Consider the following 14,094-nt stretch of genomic DNA (forward strand, 5'->3'; position numbering starts at 1 on the left):
CATCTATCCTAAAATGGCCGTTGCCAGTAATCTGCTTTGTGAATATAAACATTTTAGAAACATTTGACAATATTGAGCTTTTATAAAGGCTTTTTATGTATTTAAGGTCTATGACAGGTGGGACCCGAGAGAGAGGGCTAGTATTTGCCTTCTTAAACATGACATGAATGTACCATAATTCAAAGCAAATCTTCACTTGAGTGATCCTTGTCCCCTGTTAGGTGACAAGTTAGGTCAAAGTTTGTTCTTTGATTTATGATCACTGATACATTTAGTTTGTTAACTTTTAATATTATGGTCACACGGTTAATGTTAAGAAAAATACTTGAAAAATACTCGACTCACTGCTTTACCTTACCCTCTTCTCAATGACAAAATGCAGACGGAATCATGGAATCCATTCAAAAAAACAAAATTCACTGTTCATTTTTAATGAACTAATCAAAAGTGGATTGTTATGAGTATTTAGGAAACATTAGGTTAAGTACAATGGTTTAATTGTGTTTCACCTGTTTCTAAAATGTCTTTTTACCACAGTCTTCCTTAGTAAATTAAAATATTGTTTTTGTTTGTCTTTGGTTGTTTAATGCCACTTAAATGTGAAAGCAGCTGCAGGCCTCTTTGTCTGTTTGATGCAAATCAGTTTCACTGTTGTGGTATTTAAGAAGAATTAAAGTATATTTTCTCCTTTATTTTGTATTTTATGTGCACAACAAATGCCAAACATCTGTCAATCATTACACAAAGGAATGAAAAGTAAAAAATTACTTTTGAAGCAGCTGAAAAGATCAGCCAAGAGATTCATTTGTATTGAATTATTTTTGCTTTTTGGTAAATAAAAAAAAAAAAACAATAAAAAAGATTAATTCCATCACTTCAGTTCTTTCTACACTTTTCAAAAACAGTTACAGTACTTTAGACTAGTATTGAGTGTATATTAAGATTGTCTCAAACTCTGGTGTAGAAGTTGAGTGGAGATGACTTGATTCTCATTTGGACATGGTGATGATGCACCGAATGCTGTAAGATAAAAATAAAATGTTAATACTTTTCCCTATAGGATTATCCCAAGATAAAAAAAGAGATATGTACCATTGTCCAGTTTTCATGAGGTTGACAGCATCATTGATCTGCTCCAGATCCATTTTGTGGGTTATGAACTCGTCAAGCATTATTTTGCCAGTCATGTATTCATTAACCAGTTTTGGAAGAGAATTCTTCATCTTAAAACCTTTTTTCACATAAAGAACAATTAATACTTGCACAGACATGTACTCTAAAAACCATAGAGAGCATTAACTGACAGCTGCTTTACCTCCAAGTAGGGTTCCCTTCCAGGTTTTCCCATATATAAGTTGAATCGGTTGTGCTGAAAAGTCTACATCAGTATAGCCAACCAAAACACTCACACCCCATCCTTTAATACATGACTCCAGTGCAGCTCTCTGAGATCAAAACACATTAAACTCACACACAGAAGAATTACAAGTACTGAGAGCTTTTAAACAAGTAAGTAAATACATGCACTCTCTTACGGTTACTTCAGCGTTGCCCACACACTCGAGTGAGAAATCCACTCCTCCATTGGTAAGTTCTGCCAGCACTTCAGAGATGGGTTTATTATATGCCTTCGGGTTCAGAAAATCAGTGGCACCAAAGACCTTTGCCTTCTCAAACTTCTTCTCATTAATGTCCACAGCAAAGATACGGGAGGCTCCGGCGTTTTTACAGCCCATGACTGCAGCCAGTCCTACTGCCCCCAGTCCAAACACTGCACACACTGAGCCTGGTGTGACCTTCACACAAACACAAATCAATTGCTAGTGGTAAAGCATGCAAACGGTTTTTCCATATACTGATGAAAACTGTAATTTTTACATATTGTTCACTTCATATGCAAAGTCCATGCTTCTTGATCATCTATACAAACCCCAGCTGTGTTGACAGCAGCTCCATAACCGGTGGAGACGCCGCAGCCGAGCAGACACACTCTGTCGAGTGGGGCATCATCATTAATTTTGATCAAATAAATCTTGTTGATGACGATGTACTCAGAAAAGGTACCGGTGCCCGTAAACTGCAGGATGGGCCGACCACGGCAAGTGAAACGTGTTGTGGGATACGACATTAAATCGACGTGATAATTTACCCTGACAAAAAGAAAACTTTGTAAGGTTTCAGAAACAGAAGGATGAATTAAATATGTTGTTTGTATTTCTCACCAGTTGCGCTCACACAAGTTTGTTTTTGGACTTTTGCAGAACCTGCATTCTCCACATTGAGCAACCGAGACTGGGATAACCTTATCACCTGTTCACCACAATACACAGATGTTTTTAAAATTTAAAAATCTGTCATCATTTACTTATGCTTACTCATCATGTACAGAATGATAATCAGGGAAACTAAGTAAAACTAGGTGGGTAGAACAGAAGCCAGAGAGAAAACCCTTCAAAAAATGCATCCCAAGCCCTAACAGTACCACCAAGGAGGGGGTTGCAGATTGGTGAAGGACTGGAACAGGGCGGAGACGAAGGAGGGCTGGACAGAATGAGTAGTTGGAGGAACAGTAGTCCTCTCTGGGCTTGATTGGAATAGGGGCCCCCTTTTAAATCTGGTTTGGGGCTAGAGCCATCTCTCAACTCTAGACTGGGGTTAGTGCTGACACTGGAATAAACTTAGGGGCCAGAGCCAACACTTGAGCAGACTCAGGGGTTTCAAAACTGGACACAGACTCAACACTTATGTCCAAAACGCCACCTCAACCACAAAGTGATGGTATCAGCACTTTGCATGTGTGCTCTCTGTTAGTGGAGAAACCGCTCCTCCTTCGAGTCTGTGATGTCGCTGGGAGTGGTTTCTATGAGGAAGGAAGTAACGGCGGAACCGTCGCTCCCAGGTTGGGGTGCAGTGTGTGAGGGCAAAATAGCGAAAGGGAAATGTCCTGCCTCGCTGAAAAGCACACACATAAATTACATGGAAGTGTTAACAGTGTTTCTAGCATTGAAACATTTTGTGCAGTTTCTGTGGAACCATATAAATCGGCAAGGAGGCACACGTTCTCCTCAGCTTCACAGTTTGGCACAGAAACTGGTTGTGTGAGGCAGAATACATTTTCATTCATTACTGGCAACGCACATCCCGGGAATAATGAATGTAGGGGCGTATCTCCTGTCCAGGGTGAATCCTCAATATGGAGAATAGAAACTCCACCCTCAGGTAGAAGAGCTTTGTGGAAGAACTTGTTCTACTGTCAAGGTGTTGTCTTGCAACGATTTTAGCATGTCATGTGGGAATCGACAATAGCACTATAGTTCAACACCTGCTTGTATGCAGGTTAATGAGAGGGGGATTGAATAGAAGCGTGTGTGGCAAGCTGGGCTTTGTCAGATTTTACAGGAAAGATGTTACAGAGCTGTCATTGGCTCATTGTGTCCTAAGTGTGTAAAAATATATAAATAAATAAAAGCACTCCTACAGAGGTTTTGTTTTTCATATGTCTATTATAGTAGCATGGGGAAGAGATATGTTGAAAATGGGGTAGAAACCATTGTGCAAGGAGGCGGGACTCCAGCATCACTGTCGCGATTGGTCTGTCAATTGGCAGCCTTGGTGGAATTGGTGCTTCCAGGCTTTTCCAAGCCCAAGGTGTTTCCCCAATTTTATAACAGAACCAGGATTATGTTACTTAGGTACCGGTGCCATACTGGTAACTGGTTGGGTTTCGGTACCCTACTCTAGTCTCATCTGGAAGCACGTAAGAATATGATCACTCCAGATCACCAGAGGGAAAACACTCAGGAACATACATATCACTCCAAAGGCAGTGAAAAAAGAGAATCCTAGCTCATCTTTGTTTTTGGTCTTGTTCATTTCTTGAACAAAATGTTCTTTTGAGCCGGGTTTCAGGAGGTACTCAGTCGAGCTGATACACAAACTGAACTTTAGTTCCAGATTGATGACATAGGCTGCACAGTTAAAGCAGCATGTCCAACTCAAAATAAATTAACCAGTTCAAGACACTGTCAAAGTTTGCCCAGGATTACAGATGGCTCAACAAGTTTGCTGAGGATTACTGAAGATTCTGAGAAGTGAGTTGACGATAGTGTGCAAGCCTAAGGCGAGTACTGGAAATATGCTTATGACTGTTAATAATGAAAATTTTACTAAAACCTGCAAAAACCTTTTAGTTTGTTTGCCTTCATAATCTTTAACCCAAACCTTGCATCACTAGTAAGGAGCGCACAAAGACAGGGAATGCAATAACACCAAACATACCCAATACAAGACAGGCCTTAAATGGAGATAAATAATCAACACAGGTGAAGAGAATGATAATCAGGGCAACTAAGGGAAACTAGGTCAAAGATGAAAGAACAGAAACATGGGGAAAACTAAACCTAAACAGAACATAAATGTGACATAAATTTTCACGATTCAGTTGATGATGTGACTCATTATAAGTTGATTCATTCATAAACTGGAGAAATTAAGAAACTGGAGGGCTGGGGAAATTGTAAACATTAATGTCTTGCTGAGCTATACTTTTTTAAGTAGAAATAAAGACATTTTAGTTTGTGACCTGGTTTGAACTCAGTGACTCCAGGTCCCACACTCTCCACCACACCAGCTCCCTCATGTCCCAGGACAGTGGGAAAACCTTTCTTGTTCTTCCCTTCAAACAGGTGGAAAATCTCAGTGTGGCACAGACTTGAAGCTATAATCTAAAGGATGGGAAATTTTTTTTACCAAAACAAGTTAATGGTGTTGCATGCTTTAACAACTGATTTTGATTTAGTTCTTTGGATTTATGGCAACTTTCATGGGACATTTCCCACCTTAATTCGTATTTCTCCTTCCTGAGGTGGGCCGACTTCTATTTCCTCTATTACCAGAGGTGCATTGGGTTCCCAGGCAACAGCCGCCCGGCATTTAATCACCTTTAGCACATAAAATAACTTGGTGTATAATGTTTGATAGATGTTAAATGGTTAACTACAGACATAAATGCTGCGTTTGAGTGGTTCCATGATCTCTGCTCTTAGATCAAGGATCAAATCTGTGATTTCATCATCACTAAAGATAAATTTTAACTCAGTGAAACTGTACATGTAGTATCAATTTGATGATAAACTAGGAAAAAAATCGCCTTATTTTCAAGAAATTATTTTTATACACAAATAATTTGGATGTGGCATCCAAACCTTTTCATGTAGTCTTTATATATTATTTAGTATTTATATGAATAGTCATTCTTGATTATAGTTAGCATTATACTAACTATAAAGAAGTGCAATCAATTGTGCATCACAATAATAACATGTGCATGAGCATGTAATACAAGACACTGACCTTGATTATTTTCACTTTAACTTTCATTTGTTCACGATTACGATGTAAAATAATCTCAAATTCAAATAATCTATTTTGCATAAGGCCTACGTTGATTAGTTGTAATAAAAATAAACTTTAGTGTAGATGTCTTTACCTTGTAATTAGTTTCCTTATGCAATCAATAGGTCATTGTAAATTAATGTATATGGGATTGAAGTCGTATTAAAAATGCATTAACTGCTCTGCAGCACAAATGAAAAGAGACCAAAAGACAAGTTTACGAACCTTCCCTGCAGTGGCCATTTCTCGATGTAGTCGTTTTGCAGAGACGATTGAAAAGGAACACAGAGATTATCTGGTGCCTGCTCTTGAAGCAATCTCTCTCTCTCTCTCTCTCTCTCTCACACACACACACACACATACACACACACATATGTTGGCATTTGTGGTTTATGGGGACTCTCCACAGGCATAATGGTTTTCATACTGTACAAATCGTATTTTCTGTTGCTCTAATTGAAACCTACACCTAATCCTACTCCGTACAGAAATATTTCTGCATTTGTAGATTTAAAAAAAACACAATTTAGTATGTTTTAAGCCTTTTGACATTGGGGGCATTGGCAGTGTCCTCATGAAACCACATTCAAATTCTAATACCTCTGTCATACCCATGTCATTACACAAATGTAAAAAAAATAACAGAATGGTTATTATTCTTTGGTATATTTCTGAAGACAAGGGGAGAATAAGAAAAGGTGACCTCTAGTGTAATTGTTTGGAGAGCACAACACTTTAACTGGGCAAATGTACTAAAAATTAAAAGTGTTTGATAGACTAAATAAAACACAATAAAAAGAACATACAGATGCAAATTCATTTTGTAGAGTAGAGTTTCATTAGACCACATGCTAATTCATTAGACCACATGAATTTGACATTATATTTGGGCTGGGTGATGTATACAATATACAATGAAGGTTGTCATCTCTAAAGCATTTAGGGTAAGACCCTGTTCTCACACTCACATCTTCTCATGAAAACGAAAGCAAGAGCACTCTGTTTAAACACATTTGGCAACTTCCCTAGTGCCCTTTTGTGTTTGCACTCTAGAGAGCATCAAAAGTTTCGGTGTTGAGCAGTGTAGCCAATCACAGACATAGATGTTGACTTCCTCTAATTAGCCATTGCAACCGTAACATTGTAACAAAGAAAGTATAGACATGATGTAAATAAAAGACTAATTGTGCAGTGAAAAGATGATTATAATGAAATTTTGTGAGACTGAGATGAACTTAAGTTATTGACAGTTTTAGTAATGATAAAGGATGCATTGTGTGCCCTCTCTAGGATACATGCAGTTAATTCAGAAATGGAATAAAAGCTTGTAGTTTTTGCTGCTATGTGGCCAATGGCCACATAGACCTACTTTAAACACAGCAAAGTTTAAATCCCTCATATAAATGCCTGATTCCTTTGTAAAAATGCAACGATTTACACAATATGGAAAATAGGGGAGAGCAGTGTGATTTGAGCTTATCTGGAAGTTGAGCCACCCCTTGTTTCTTGGCAACCTTAACCAAAATTGGTGACGTGACCACGAACATAAAGAGTTATCATTTTACTCACACTGTGATGGAGAGAGGCAATGGGATAATTGCATATACAAATATGCACCATGTCCTAAAATGTATGTACATATTTAAGTTGTACTCATTACTGTTATGGGCTCGCTTTAACATGCCTTAAGGGAAATACTGGCTCAACTCGCCCTGTTCTCCCCTATAATTAGTCTGAACTGATGTGCACTGATCAATGCAAATGCAAGCAAGTATTAGTACAATATTTAGAACAATATTTTTATCGGTTATTTGCAATAATTATTAGAAATTATTTGTAAAAAGTAATGACTTTTTAAAATTTGCAGTTCTCTCACTGTGCTGTGGTGAAAGTGATTTGTTTTGCATCGCTGCAGTTTTATGATAACACAGTCCTAGTTATTTTTGAAATACCAGCTATGTAAAAATGTCAGTCAAAACTCTGAACTCAAATGCTGGCATATCGGTTGTACACCATGTTTGTCTGATTTGATGCACACTAATGATCTTTAGAGGATGGACTTGCACAGAGGGATATCTCGGTTGTGATCTAAACTAACTTGTTTCTGTTTTGTTTCTAGTGAAGCTTGGTATCTGCTATTGTGGTACGGAGCTGCTGTGGCATTCACAACCTGTTCCACACGGCACCAAATGTACAGCACTATACCAGTGGGTAACATCTTGTCAAAAAGACACAGTTTGAATGATACAAGTATTGCACACTGTGATGTAATCGAAACTGCAGAGAGTGCAAACACTATTAAAGCTAGTGCTGTCCTTGTTTTATGCATTTCTACAGAGCATAAAGTAGTAATAACAACGGCCGTTCTAGAAATGTAATTACGTGGTGAAAAAGAGGTGACATGAGGACTTTGAAAGTTGTGCGTCATACAGTTCTTGTGGATTTTGGCCTAACATACACAGTGATTTCCATAAGTACATGACCACAAAGTAATCGTTTTAAAAATATGATTAAAAATGAGTAGAAATATCAAGCATGTCGGCTGTGTGAGGTCTGCTGTCTCGCTCTGCTTCAGTGGGTTTGTATGCCTGGCTCATTGCAGTGTAACGTGTACAAACTCTCCAAATCGTATCAAATCAAGACTAAAAGATGACAGGCCTTCACAGATAAGAGTGCCTCATATGATTATTGCACATTGCACAAATGTTTTTCGTGAACCTCTACCAGCATTTATAAGGCTCAATTAAATCTATCTTGTTTGAGAGAGAATGTGTCTGTGAACACCTAAGGGAAACATTAGGTTAAGTAGGCTACAAATGGTTTAATTATTTTTTGATCGTTGCCACTTAAAGAGCAATGTGAAAGCCTGATGAGTTCTCTTTGTTGGTTTAATGCATCTCATAAACATAATGATTTTTTAATTATTTTACAGTTTGCAAGCTCATTTTAATTTTTATATTTTTACTTTTATTTTGACCTATTTGGCCTGTTTTCTGCAGTCATCCAAGAGGTTCATCTGTACTGAATTATTTTTGCTGCTTTTCGTGTATTTTATCTTTTAGCTAGACAGAACTGGAGTAAGATTCATACCTTTAGTTTTAGCTACACCTTTCAGAAATAGTTTCAGCATTTTAAACTGGTATTGAATGTGTCTGCCTTAGGGCTGAGCAATCTATTTCCATCAGTTCACCTTAAACATTTTTAGAAGAGTCTAGAAAATGCAAGTTGAAACCAAACTGACCAGCCAAACGGACAGATATGAAGAAAGCAGCTGCGAAAGACATAATGTTAAGTACTTAGTGTTTATCAGTTTTTTGGTTTCAAGCTGCAGGGTGCAGCTGCAAATTTTCTAGTGCTTCCCAACATTCCCATGATGGTTATGTAAGCAAGACAAATGCTGGAAAGTCTGGCTCAGAGGAGAGAAATTTATGATGTTGACGGCTTCATAAATTGGTTATACAAAACCACTTCAAATGATTTACATGCTTGTCTGTCTTTTTATTTGGCACAGATAGCATTTTCTTGCAAAACTTTTCAGAAGTATTTTCCTTTGCAAACGAATAGAACCGTTTTTTATGTTAAACATTAATGTTTACATGCACTTGTGAATCACTTAATAAAGCAGAGGGCTCAAATATGCTATTAAAGAGGATCCTTGAATGCACCCAGCTGTTACTCAATACTGCAAAGAGGGTGAAGTGAATAAGCTGAATATAACTGGCCTAGAAACTGGTTGGGTGAAGACGATAGCTTCTTATTTGGATATATTTAGGATGCATCGAATGCTGCAAGAAAGGAAACAAAGATTAGGACTTTACTATTTTACAATATTCACCTCAAATACAATTGTAGATGTGATTGACAAATATACCAGTCTCCAGTCTTCATGAGGTTGATGGCATCGTTGACCTGCTCCAGACTCATTTTGTGAGTTATGAACTCATCAAGCTTTATTTTGCCGGCCATGTAGTCGCAAACCAGGTTTGGAACAGATTCCTTGCTTTTAAAACCTTTATACAACAAGAAATCAATGTACTGTGTGCACAAGCATGCACTCAAGTTCTTTCTCAAAAAGCATTAACTGCCAGCTTGAATACCTCCAAACAGAGATCCTTTCCAGGTTTTCCCAGATATAAGCTGAATTGGCTTTGCAGAGAATTCCTTTACATCAGTCCAGCCAACCATAACACTCACACCCCAACCTTTAACACATGACTCCAGCGCAGTCCTCTGAGGTCAAATATAAGGCAATTCACACATACTCACACATAGAACTGAAAGCTTTTAAACAAGTTAGTAAATAAATGCACCTTTCACAAATGTGTCAGGCAAGTCTTACCATTACTTCAGTGTTGCCCACACACTCGAGTGAGAAATCCACTCCTCCATTGGTAAGTTCTGCCAGCACTTCAAAGATGGGTTTATTATATGCCTTCGGATTCAGAAAATCAGTGGCACCAAAGACCTTTGCCTTCTCAAACTTCTTCTCATTAATGTCCACAGCAAAGATACGGGAGGCTCCGGCGTTTTTACAGCCCATGACTGCAGCCAGTCCTACTGCCCCCAGTCCAAACACTGCACACACTGAGCCTGGTGTGACCTTCACACAAAAACATGAATTACTAGTGTAAAGCATCTTAACATTCACCTTTTCAAGCCACAAAAACCACTTGGACATTTCATTTCATATAGTATATATTAGGGGTGTAACGATACACATATTGTTTATTGTACAATTCATGGTCATTTTCCATTTCATCAAAGTGATCATCCTTACCACCTTGTTAGTGTGGGCTTTGGAGCGAACAGAGCACGTCATTATTTAGTCTTTTGGAACAGAATGTAATTTTCTCATTATCTTCCGCTGGGATGTTCCCATGACAAGATCGCAGCAAGATGTGTGACAGCAGATTCGTTAAGGCATGGAAGCGTTGCATAAAATTACCTTAAAACAAGTTTTATGCATATTAGTTTTTAGATATTAGCATGTTTTAAAAACATTTTAAATACAAAATGTATGTTTATTTGCAATAGTTATGTTAACAACAATAAAAAGACATTTATGACATTAAAGCAGCGACATCTGCTGACATCTGCCTTCGTTGTCAGAGAAGCATTGATCTTAAGATAATGAGGAAATTACATCACTTCTTTTGACAAGTGCTATAAGCCACTATTATCTATAGGCCACTATTGCAGTTTGCTTAGGGTCATTGTCCTGTTGGAAGATGCACTTTCTGTCCAGTCTGAAGAGGTTCTGAAAGCGCTGAACTAGGTTTCATTAAGGCTATCTCTATATTTTGCTGCAATAAGTGTTTCTTCTACTCTGATGACTCCCTCAGTCCTTGCAGCTGAAAAACAGCCCCACATTATAAGGCTGGTATAAGCACTCTTTGGGGATAGTGCTCTGCACGTTATAAACAAAGCTGGTCTCCTTCAGACATGATGCTTAGAATTAAGGTTTATCAGACCAGAAAATCTTGTTTCTATTGTTTTTTTTCTGTGTCTTAACTGATTGAGTCTTGTCACATCGCCTTAAAGCACAAATTGGTGTAGTAATGCAGTGAGGCTTGTCCTCCTGTATATTTATCCTATCTCCACATATGATCATGGAGCTCAACTAGAGTCACCATCAGCTTCTTGGTCACCAATCTAACCAAAGCTCTTCTCCATCAATTGATCATTTTGGCCAGGAAACCAGGGGCCTCATTTATAAAATGTTGCACAGAAACCATCTTATGATCATTTATCGTATAAGTGTACATTGATTCAAAGAATTAACGTGCAAACAGAAAACACACATAATAATTTAGAACAGCAAGCTGCAAGAACAGCTTACATTTTCAAAAACCTGAAAAAAAACTGAAATGCTCGGACAACAAAAAGTGCATACGTCTGTTTAGACCCTAACGTGACACTAAGCACTATATTCACAAAGACAGTTTTTAAAAATATGAGCCCTGGTGTGGATTTAATCATACTTACTCAATTGAATTTGCAACAAGTTAACTTAATTCGAAGTGTAGTAACATTTTCTAGCAATACGAATGCTCCTGAGCTAAATTGTCCCAGATAGGAGTATGAATACTTATGTAATTGAATCGTTTTAGCTTTTAATATTTAATACATTTGCAAATATGTTTAAAATTTTTTTTTGCTTTACAGTTATGGTGTATGAAGTGTAGATTGATGTGGTAAAAAGAAGCAACATAACAAAATGTGGGGAAAAAATACCTTTGCAAAGCACTGTGTGTAAATAGTCCAAAAGTCCAAAATGTGTGAAATACTGAGGCAGCTGCCTTTGAAATGAGAAACTTCTATAAATGAGCCACTGAACTGTGAGTTAATGATAAGCTAATACTTTTATTAAACCGTAAAATATTATTATTAAAATAATAATAATGAGGACAATTAAAATAACTAAAAAAACTATTTTTAATTTGTTTACCTGCATTTCTCGTATAACCATTAACTGATGTAAACTAATTACATTAGAATGTAATTAATGTAATTAAAAAATGTAAGTTACTCAATAATATTATTTTTTTGTTTATTCTTCAGCTGTATAGCACAGCTGAGATAAACATTAAACCTTTATTTTGTAAAAACATTCATTCAAGTGTGACTTAAGTGTCCACATACTTCTTGAGAGCACAACATCTATACGCACCCCAGCTGTGTTGACAGCAGCTCCATAACCGGTGGAGATGCCGCAGCCGAGCAGACACACGCGCTCGAGTGGGGCATCATGATGAATCTTGGCCACAGCGATCTGGTTGATGACGGTGTACTCAGAAAAGGTACTGGTGCCCATGAACTGCAGAATAGGCCGGCCACGGCAGGTGAAACGTGTTGTGGGATCAGACATAATGTCATGATATTTACTTGACCTTCAAGAAAAAAAAAAGATACATTGGCAAAAAGCAAGTCAACGAAATACAACGTAAAAAGCTGTTGTTTGCATTTCTTACCAGCTGCAGTCACACAGGTTTGTTTTTGGACACTTGCAGAACCTGCATTCTCCACACTGAGAGAGGAAGAGTGGAATGACCTTATCACCTGTTCACAGAACACACAGGCTTACTTTTTACAGAGTGTCACAGTTTCATTCATGAATTCAGTTCAGGAGACACGAGGGTGAGCACTGATTTTCATTTTTGAGCGAACTGTCCTTTTCAGGAAGAAATACAGGCTCGGAGATGCATGAGAATATAGCTTCAATAGCTTTAGTTTGTGACCTGGTTTGAACTCAGTGACTCCAGGTCCCACACTCTCCACCACACCAGCTCCCTCATGTCCCAGGACAGTGGGAAAACCTCTCTTGTCCTTGCCTTCAAACAGGTGGTAAAGGTCGGTGTGGCAAACACCTGTAGCTACAACCTTGAAAACAGGAGAAAAACACGTCAATCAATAGCAGTTAAAAATACCAGTGCAATTTGACAGCTTTCATGGGACATTTTCCACCTTAATTCGTATTTCTCCTTCTTGAGGTGGGGCGACTTCTATTTCCTCCATCATCAGGGGCACATTGGGCTCCCAGGCAACAGCAGCCCGGCATTTAATCACCTTTAGCACACAGAAGAACTCGGTTCAGTATGTTTTATAGATATTTAATGGTTGACCACAGATGTTTATATAAGCGCAGTGCTTGAGCGATCGCATGATCTGCGCTCCCTAACAGTAGTTGGAGGTTGTCCAGCTGTTTGGCTGAAGCCAATGGAAACATTAAACATCTGTTTTTAGAGCCACAAATATCTGTGATTTCACAATCAAAGGTAAATATTAACTCAGTGAAATTGGCAGAACACATTTTTTTGTAGTTGTAGCCTAGTTTTATATTATATATCCTTTACATACACACAAATATATATATATATATATATATATATATATATATATATATATATATATATATATATATATATTGCATTAACTATATTTAAAGGCTTAGGCAAGTCAATTGTGCATTGCAATAATTACATATACACAAGCTATAGCATTCGATTCACACAAGACATTTAAGACGTTTTTTTGGCTTATATTTTTTTAGCGTACGTTATACCGCATAGCATCAAGCATAATTTCATACCGTTCTTGAGTCTATTCAAAAAGGTTAACATTAAATTTTAGTTTTTAAGATGTCTTTGCACTGTAAACCGTTGCTCATCAATAGATCAGCTGAAATAAGCTTAACTCTGTTAAAGTCGTATTAAAAATGCATTAACTGCTCTGCAGCGCAAATGAAAAGAGGCCAAAAGACAGGTTTACGAACCTTCCCTGCAGTGGCCATTTCTCGATGTAGTCGTTCTGCTTTGATGAATGCAAAGAGAGGCAGAGATTCTTTGGTGCTGGTTTTTATACGCTGGTATTATGTGGATGAAGCAATCTCCCTCCTCTCTCTCTCTCTCTCTTTCTTTTACTGAAACAAGACTGCAACTTAATATAGTAAATATATATTAAGAACATTGTATTTTAAGCATTTCTATGCTTGTCTTCTTCACATTTTATTTTGGGTTATGCAGGAAGTATGAAGTTTTGTAAGACAATTATAACGGACCCCTTTGCCAGAGCTGTTTCCTGAAAGCATTTTCAGCAGATCATAGATGAGGTTTCTATGATCTCTAGGTTTACAATGCTTTTAGGAGACACAACACAGATGAGTTTGATGGGATTTTGTGCAATAACTGTGACAACAGCTGA

At 37.7% G+C, this 14,094-nt stretch overlaps 2 protein-coding genes across 2 annotated transcripts; both read right to left on the reverse strand.

Annotated features, from left to right (window-relative positions):
- Positions 1-676: 676 nt before the first annotated feature.
- LOC122332191 (alcohol dehydrogenase 1-like) lies at positions 677-5,764 on the reverse strand. Its single transcript, XM_043229487.1, has 9 exons — positions 5,620-5,764; positions 4,839-4,940; positions 4,583-4,724; positions 2,223-2,310; positions 1,931-2,150; positions 1,536-1,796; positions 1,316-1,445; positions 1,093-1,231; positions 677-1,020 (listed from the first exon to the last, which is right to left on the reverse strand). Exons 1-9 carry the CDS (start codon positions 5,635-5,637, stop codon positions 990-992), a joined length of 1,131 nt encoding a protein of 376 aa, XP_043085422.1. The 5' UTR covers positions 5,638-5,764; the 3' UTR covers positions 677-989.
- Positions 5,765-8,871: 3,107 nt separating this feature from the next.
- On the reverse strand, positions 8,872-13,817 carry LOC122332169 (alcohol dehydrogenase 1-like). Its single transcript, XM_043229472.1, has 9 exons — positions 13,667-13,817; positions 12,859-12,960; positions 12,633-12,774; positions 12,366-12,453; positions 12,065-12,284; positions 9,734-9,994; positions 9,492-9,624; positions 9,266-9,404; positions 8,872-9,179 (listed from the first exon to the last, which is right to left on the reverse strand). Exons 1-9 carry the CDS (start codon positions 13,682-13,684, stop codon positions 9,149-9,151), a joined length of 1,134 nt encoding a protein of 377 aa, XP_043085407.1. The 5' UTR covers positions 13,685-13,817; the 3' UTR covers positions 8,872-9,148.
- Between the last annotated feature and the right edge of the window lie 277 nt (positions 13,818-14,094).

This window comes from Puntigrus tetrazona, unplaced genomic scaffold (assembly GCF_018831695.1).
Source record: "Puntigrus tetrazona isolate hp1 unplaced genomic scaffold, ASM1883169v1 S000000006, whole genome shotgun sequence".
NCBI lineage: Eukaryota > Metazoa > Chordata > Actinopteri > Cypriniformes > Cyprinidae > Puntigrus > Puntigrus tetrazona.

Coding starts and splice junctions, on each gene's coding strand:
- LOC122332191 (XM_043229487.1), bottom strand. Junction 1,232..1,315: donor GAAGGGAACCCTACTTGGAG/GTAAAGCAGCTG, acceptor ATGTGAAAAAAG/GTTTTAAGATGAAGAATTCT. Junction 1,021..1,092: donor CTCATGAAAACTGGACAATG/GTACATATCTCT, acceptor TTTATCTTACAG/CATTCGGTGCATCATCACCA.
- LOC122332169 (XM_043229472.1), bottom strand. Junction 9,625..9,733: donor TGGGCAACACTGAAGTAATG/GTAAGACTTGCC, acceptor ATTTGACCTCAG/AGGACTGCGCTGGAGTCATG. Junction 9,180..9,265: donor CTCATGAAGACTGGAGACTG/GTATATTTGTCA, acceptor CCTTTCTTGCAG/CATTCGATGCATCCTAAATA.